General features: G+C 31.7%; 2 protein-coding genes across 2 annotated transcripts; one reads left to right on the top strand and one right to left on the bottom strand.

The window, feature by feature from the left end:
- The first annotated feature begins 834 nt into the window (after positions 1 to 834).
- On the top strand, positions 835 to 3128 carry LOC113515325 (RNA-binding protein 7). Its single transcript, XM_026899490.3, has 2 exons — positions 835 to 1048; positions 1138 to 3128. Exons 1-2 carry the CDS (start codon positions 962 to 964, stop codon positions 1675 to 1677), a joined length of 627 nt encoding a protein of 208 aa, XP_026755291.1. The 5' UTR covers positions 835 to 961; the 3' UTR covers positions 1678 to 3128.
- On the bottom strand, positions 3107 to 8206 carry LOC113515326 (TLC domain-containing protein 5-like). Its single transcript, XM_052898763.1, has 4 exons — positions 7996 to 8206; positions 6916 to 7144; positions 3953 to 4190; positions 3107 to 3187 (listed from the first exon to the last, which is right to left on the bottom strand). The coding sequence occupies exons 1-4, from the start codon at positions 8204 to 8206 to the stop codon at positions 3131 to 3133; spliced, it is 735 nt and encodes a 244-aa protein (XP_052754723.1). The 3' UTR covers positions 3107 to 3130.
- Between the last annotated feature and the right edge of the window lie 54 nt (positions 8207 to 8260).

The following is an 8260-nucleotide window of genomic DNA, read 5'->3' on the forward strand; positions in this document are numbered from 1 at the left end:
AGCAGGTTTAACAGACTCGGTATTATTTACAACTGGTATTGATACTAGAGTTTGATTCTCATCCTCAATACATTGACAATCACTATCTTTAATTTTAGATTCGAGACCTTTGGTGTGCCTCCTTCGTTTTTTATTGCAATGTTTGCAAATGCGACGTTCGCCACGTACTCGCTTACGTTTAGAACTTGCAACGCTAGAACCATCTGTGTCCATACTAGATTCACCCAATATATCAAAACTATTATCAAATGGGATAGTTATATTTGCAGACACCTGGGGGGTTGTCCCCCCAGGGTCTATAGGTGGATCCATAATGTCTAATTAATATAGGTAATTTACTTACCAATATTTACAGCAACAAACACTATTACTACAAAATATACAATTATATATACAATCTAATACACAATATATAAATAAAACTAATCCTTATATAATTAAAAATAAAATTAATTTAAAGAAGATCAAAAAACACTCCCGCTTTTTTAAACGTTTCCCGCGCTTTTTTCTGGAAAATAATTTCGAATATTTTTTTTAGAGCTAGTGTTGCCAATAGATTAACAATACTTACTCCAATTATTTGTTAATGACAAATTTTACATTACTAGATTATATATTCGACACAGTTTATGTAGAAATTATGCAAGCAGGTTGAATCTGAATTGATACGGTCGTATAACATTTTCTATTTGCCAAAAATAACACTGATGCTCTATCTTTCGTCCTCTTTTTACTAATTATATTTGCAGAAGAAGAAAGGAAACAACCATATGATTTAAAATTTTTATTTTATCATTTCTTCTGTGAAAATCCTTGTTCTTAGATTCGTACAGAGAACTAAAAGTAATTCTCTCTATTGTTCAAAGCCAGTATCTATAATCTGTATTCAAAACTCGAAAATATAATATCAATGTGTTTTAATAACTTTCGTGAATCTTTTGTATACTGTTAATATACAAAAATGATCGAAGAAGACAGGACAACATTATGGTGTGGTAATTTACCTGAACAAGCTACTGAAGAGTTACTGTACGAGTTATTTTTACAGGTAGAAGTTACATATATTTAGCATCTAAATTCTGTACCTAATGTTTCGTATTTGCATTTTTCATTTGGCTGATGTATATGTATTTTCAGGCAGGGCCACTGGAGAGGGTAAGAATAGGGAAGGATAAAGATGGTCGTCAGAAAAGTTATGCTTTTATAACCTATTGCCACGAAGTGTCTGTTCCGTATGCCTATCACCTGTTTCAAGGGACTGCACTGTTCCATAAAAAGCTAATGTTGCAGTTCCGAGGCCGTCCAATGCAACTCCCACCACCAATACGTTGCAACGGTCCAGAGCCGACCACAGATTTTGAAGTTCAAAATAATGTGACTCAAAAGTTTGTAGACATGACGGAGAAGATGAAAGAAGAAGACTATGCCCCTATTCATAGTGTACGACAAAATCAAGATCACAATGATAAGCTAGTTATGGCAAGTTTACAGGGTAACTGGACACATAGACACCACCCATATAGGCCACATAAAGACAATAATTTGTACAAAAGAGATGGATATAGGTCACGAGATAACTATGGTGACAACTACAAAGGTAACAATCATAACAAACATACAAACAATTGGAGAGATAGAAGGAATCACCAAAAAGGTGGTTATCATAGGAGAGACTGAGAAATATAGTTAAAATTCTTTATTAAAACTTAATATAACAGTTATGATCCTGATAAATTAATTGGATAGAAAAGAAGTAACTTGTTACATAGGTAACTTGTTACTACCAGGTGGGGTTTGGCTTGATATTTATAAATACTTATATATCACCTTAATGACATTAAAAACAGCAATCATCACCCATTGCTATGTTAAAAATCCCAACACTTACTACTGTAGTCATTAAAACAAACAGGAAATATTGTAACATGTTTGATGGATATTATATCATGGTATTATTTAATACTAAATAATATTTCCAAGCACAGTTTCCACTTCCACAAAGTACTTACACTCTATCTGACCAAACCATAAAAATTATACAAAATTAGAAAAAAACACGACACTATGGCAAACCAGTAATTTGGCTGCCATCTTTATTCATTATAAAAAAAACTTTTTTTATAAAAAAGAATAATTAATTTTTTAAAATCTCTGTGGTAAGACTACATTTTTGTTAATGTATATATAAATAAATTTATTAAATTTACTTTACAATATGAGTGAAATAGCCTATCTTAGTATATTGAATTTTCAGATTGATCTGTAAAACTTAGATGTGACCAGTCATATTGTAAATTAAAAGTATTGTAAATATTACCTACATTTATATTCTAAAAAGAAACATCAATGATTTTATCATATTTTTTATTCTAAACAAAATGCCTTTAAAAAGAACTAAGTAGTTTTTATCATGTATAACTATTGTATTGTTTTTATTATTTTTTTATATAAAAATAAATGAAATTCACAAAAACCCTAATTTTGAAATAACTTTTTCATAATTTGCATGCAAATATGGCAAATATTAATTTTTCAAAGGGTTATTTCATACACTTCCCTAATTAATTTAGACGTAATAGTCCTCATAATTCTCAAGTTTGAGTCTGGCTTGTAGCAAAAAAGTGTCAATTTATGATTCCAACTACCTCTCTGATGTGGTAATATCATTAATAAATCAATCAGTGACAACTGTACCATTGCCACATATCATATTAGAATTAAATATGCTAAGCAAAATGTGGGTACATCGGCAATTACGTTGGCCATCATAATTAAAACAAATGACAAATGCTTCCCATTGCATTGACTACCCATTCCGGTAGGACAATAGTAATTTTTTAAGATAATTTTTTATTGTATTATTATTTATCATAAAACCCAACAATCACTTTACTGTGTTATTGTATTTTTCTAAATATATTTCATTAGCTTTGAAATCATAAAAATATATTACAAAATACACTAAAGTATTGTGTATAAGATTGCCCTCTGTGGTGATTTTAAATTTTATTTTATTGAAATAAATATGTAATTACGTTTTAAAGTAATTCAACAAAATTCACAATTGTGCAGTTAAAATATTATGATTGTTGCATAGATATTTTATTAAAAAGTGCATTCTAAATTGACGTTATAAACTTTCATTTAATAAAATTCCTCTTTCGTCCAAAAATCCTTTAAATTCGTCCTGAAAATAATTATAATCAAAATTATTATTTCTTATTGTTGTCGATGAAAAAATAATAAATTGCATCTTTGGCTGAGCAGAAAGAATTCATATTCGTCTAATTTTTTAAATCTAAATATAGAGAAATATAATTATATATATTTTTTGATGGGTGAAAATGGTATGGTACCCCCGCCTGCGCTAGCAGGATACGCTGGCGGAGCACCAGTGAAAGGTGATAGATGAGAATGAAAACAGGCCAGCTAGCCCATCATGATGAATTCATCAGGATTTAACCATGATAGTTTCCAGGGTGAACCGCGAGCAGGTCGACCTAGTTGGGTATATTGCTAGCAATGGGATTCTCAGTCTCCATTACTAACGATCCCTTTCCCCCTATAATTATATTAATTGAATATATGAATTTACTAAGCTAGTAATGATACAACTATTATATAAATTAGTTCTTTATTATATCCAATATAAATTGTTTGAATCGGTGCTTCTGATGTTCTAGATGTAGTATGTAGCTTTTATTATATTCAGTCGCTTATAGACTTAAACTGCACCAGAAATATTGGAGAACACATTTCCATTTGGCTACTCTAAATTGTTGCCTCAATTTACAACTAAGATGTCAAACCTCATTTTGTAACTAGTGGGACAGAGGTAGTTATTCAATTAGACAATACTTGTAAAAAATCTCCCTGTGGTAAAAATCTTTTTCAAGTCCCAATTGGTAACGTACAATATGTACTAGTTGGAATAAACAAAATACCTACTTACGATTTTGTTCTTGTATTTATAAAGCACGTATCCAAATATATCGTAAATGAATGCTATTGATACTATATAGAATACAACGGACATAAATTTTTCGTCCAGATCGAATATATCCGATTGTAATATCTTGTATATTATGTAGGTGCCGAAGACGCCCCTCGCTGCGAGGAACATTATTAAGTATAATGCTTCTACTACAATATATATTATAGTTTTGTCATATCCCTCGTGTTTAAGAAACCTGTCGAGAATAGGGTAAATGAATTATTAGTAGTGAGGATCTAATAGCTCTATTTCCTAGCAATATACCTTCCCTATCAGGTCCACCTCCATCCTTTCCGTCTAGAAACCGTCTTGGTTAATTCTTGTGAAATTCGTCATAATAGGCTAACAGATCTGCTTTCATCCTCATCTATCATCGCTCACTGGTTCCCCGCAAGCGTATACCGATAATGCAGATGAGGTTACTATTACGTTATCATCCATAAAAAAATACATGTCAAAAATAGATATATAATATATATTTATTATCGTTCAATGTCGCGACTTCGCCATCACTAACTTGTTCCTGACTTTTTTGGCAGAAAAAATCGTATGTAAATTTAAATTTTCGACAAACGAGTAAGAATGTAAGAGATAACACCGTTAACAAACCATATTACTCTGAATGATTATCTTACCCTTTTCCTATTTATTCACAATTGGCGTAATATTTCTTCCATAAATCCCTATTATTCAGCTGTCATACGTGGCCTCATTCCTCTTTTATGCATATTACCTTTCATACAGTGCATTCATCTTTCATCCATCCATTTTCATATTTAATACCTTTAAAATATGACGTTCATTCCCCATTGTATTCATGTTGTATTTATATCATTCATTGTTTTTATATGCTAACATTCAGATCCATACATGACGACAGGTCTTATAAAAGATTTTACTGGCTTGCTTAATCTTTGATGTGTTGAAGTTTCATAGACCCAAGTACCTCTTTTTTAAACTTAAATTCAACAAATTACATAATTACAGTACTAAAGCGTCACGTTTTCTTCTAGCTTGTCATCCCCATAAAACAGCAGCTTTTAATGGTAGCTTTCGATATCAAGCCACAAAATGTTGGAACAATATACCACCTCCCATAAGACTGATTGCCACTAAGTCTAGTTTTAAAAATTAATTTAAAAAAAATCTTAATTCTTAATTGAGAGGCAAAAATTAGATATTTCAGCAAGATACCTCTATGTTCCATTTCTCTGCTCGACTATTATATCTGTCATTTTACTGTATAGATAATCTGGTAGTATTATTTTATTGTTACCCTGTTCCCTTTGGCCGCAACAGAATATCAGTGCTTTGCTCTTTTGAGGGCGAAGCAATAAACGGAGTTGTAACCATTTTGTATTGTTATAGCACACGCACAAAAGAAAAAATTGTACTTGGCTTTAAGTATTTTTTTTTAATCATTTATGTTATCTCGCTTTTTATGTATATCTATTATGTATATCTATACATGTTATAATTTTTGTGCAATAAGTAATACAAATAAATTATCTATCTATTTATTTATAAACATTATTGAAAGGTAAGTTTCAAACTAAAAAGTTTGAAGGGCATACGGACCTGCATACGGCTCCCGAGACCTGTCGCCATTACAACGATCTAGAGCTAAATTCTGTCTAGATTCACGATGTATATCGGCATTTTTCTGTATAATTGAATTGAGATGCTAAAATTCGGTAGTGCCATCAAGAGCAATAAGTACGAAACTTTCATACCACATTGCCATTGGATTCTAATATCTCCATGAAATCTCGTATTGGGATGTCAAGAGTTGCATTCATCGCAATGTCAAAAGTCAACTATGCCTCAAACTGCCCTATCAGAGATATTAGTTCTGAGCATATATATTTTATTTTTATTTCCATACCTTAATCATATGTTTTATAGCTACGTAATGATTAGGAACAATGAAACAGTAATTATACAGTCACAATAATAATGTAAATACCTACCTACTCAATGATATATCGATCTTTTATGTTAAGGAACTAAGTAAAATTTTTTATACGACTTGGCAAAGAACTTTTTTTTAACCTACTTCAAAAAGAAGAACGCCATTCAATTGGGCAGATTTTTTTTTTATACACCGTTAAATCGAAATCATGAAAGTTGAATTAATGAATGAATGGTTTATTTTCTCTTCGCAAAAACTGGTAAAAAGTAAAGGTTTGAGATACAATTAAGAAGTAGGAAATGTTCTATTAGTGTAAACTGAATGAGGAAAAATTTTGAGCCTAAAAGTCCATGTGTCCATTTCAAAATTATTTATTAGTTTAGTTAGTTCCCTGGGTATTTTTGTCAACTTAAATGTCCGATTAAATATTTAGGGATAGTAAACATTACTAATGAAACAAATGTAGCAAAAACTGGTGTTACTTATATTTTATCTAGGTACGTATTAATTAAGATCTCTTAACGGTTTTTTATAGATAATAATGGAATGTCAACCCGCAGATAGGGTTCTATACGTTGGCAGAGTACCAATGACTGATACTCGTGATAGGTGAGAATGACGGCAGATCCATAAAACTATCTTGACGAATCCAGAAATTAATTACTATGGTTTCCGGGAGGACGAAGCGAGAGGAGGTCGATCCAACAGGAGATATATTGTTAAAAATAGGTCCACTAGAGTCTTTACTAAACACAGGATCCCAAGTCATGCATTCGAGATGCGAAATTTTACTATTACATTCTAGTACCTACTTATAAATGCGAAAATTTACTAGAATTTACGGATGGATGTTTGTTGCGCTTTCACCCAAAAACTATTGAATGGATTTGAATGAAGGCTGATATACGGATAGGTTATATCTTAATTTAACATATTGGATACTTCAATATATAATTGATTCACGCGGCTGAAACCGCAGAATCTGTTTAGTGATAAATAAAGTTTCAACCATCTTATTTGAAGTAGAGGATTGGTAACTTCCAAAAGCGCCAGCGTGCAAGCAAATGTACAGCCAGTATAGTCCTTCTGCATATATAATGTGATAGCAATAAGGGCGCTGGCGTGGTGAAACAGTATAAGCGAATTTTCATTCATATACACAAGACACCAGAGAAGGTCGAACGCGAAGTAGCCCCATGACCAAACCATCAGGGCGTAATGTCCCGCCGTTATTTTCACTGCAAGTAAAAAAAGGCCAATTCTGAGGCGTCACGTATCTAAATCTATATCAAAATTAAAGTTTCAATTTGATATCGCAGCGAAATCTTTATTACAAGGACCAAGATGAATTAATTTTCTAATAGATTTAAGTCAAATTTATTATAATTTTAGCTTATGATGCCCCATAAACAGTGCTTTGGGGAAATCATCAAATTACAAATCTAAAAAAAAAAGAAAATGATTTGTTTCCTAAATTTTAGGACCTAATTCAAATGTTTTTTAACAGGGGTACAATTAGTTTAAGAAACTCTGGTTTAGAGAAACGGAACCTCAGAATCGGCTCATTGTTAAATACTATATTAATAGATTTAAAAAAATTTTGTTTTAATTTAAATGTTTGTCTGTCTTTCTGTCCGTATATTTTTTTCCATATGATATAAAAACTACTATACCAATTTTCACAGTTATGGTCCTGAAGGTCGAACCTAAAATTTAGTGTATTATATTATTTATCTTGATACGCCATCTAGAAGTGATTTATTTCATTGGTTTTCCTATTTCCAAAACCAAGGACAAAATCTATATATATATATATATATATATATATATATATATATATATATATATATATATATATATATATAATATAAAAATCTATATATATGATGAATGTGGAGGAAGCGAAAGAGGCCTGCTTGAATCAAATCGTTGGGCGTTCCATTGTTTCTGCCTACCCTAATGGAAGTCGTGACAAACATGTATATACATATATATAAAATATTAATTCGTCTACCTATTTACCCATATGAAGCTGTATTAAATAAAAATGCATAATCTGTGAAGATATCACGTAAAACTGTAAACTAACTGGCGAGCTGACATGGTGTTAGCGAGCGTACACCACACTGCGACAAGCCGATTATGGTGGCAACCGTGCCGTGCAGCAATGTCACAGCCCGGGAGCGCCATTCAGGACTCTGGCCTGGCGCTCTGATTGAACACCACAAATATAATGAACTCCAGAACAGGAAAGACACGAGTTTCAACAGTGTCGCGGCAGACAATTCCTTCAGCTCCATTCAGGACATTTTTGTTGTTTAAATAAAACGGACACTCATTGAGGAATTAACATT

This window comes from Galleria mellonella, unplaced genomic scaffold, assembly GCF_026898425.1.
Source record: "Galleria mellonella isolate WM207_F2 unplaced genomic scaffold, CSIRO_AGI_GalMel_v1 utg537, whole genome shotgun sequence".
In the NCBI taxonomy this organism is placed as follows: Eukaryota; Metazoa; Arthropoda; class Insecta; order Lepidoptera; family Pyralidae; genus Galleria; species Galleria mellonella.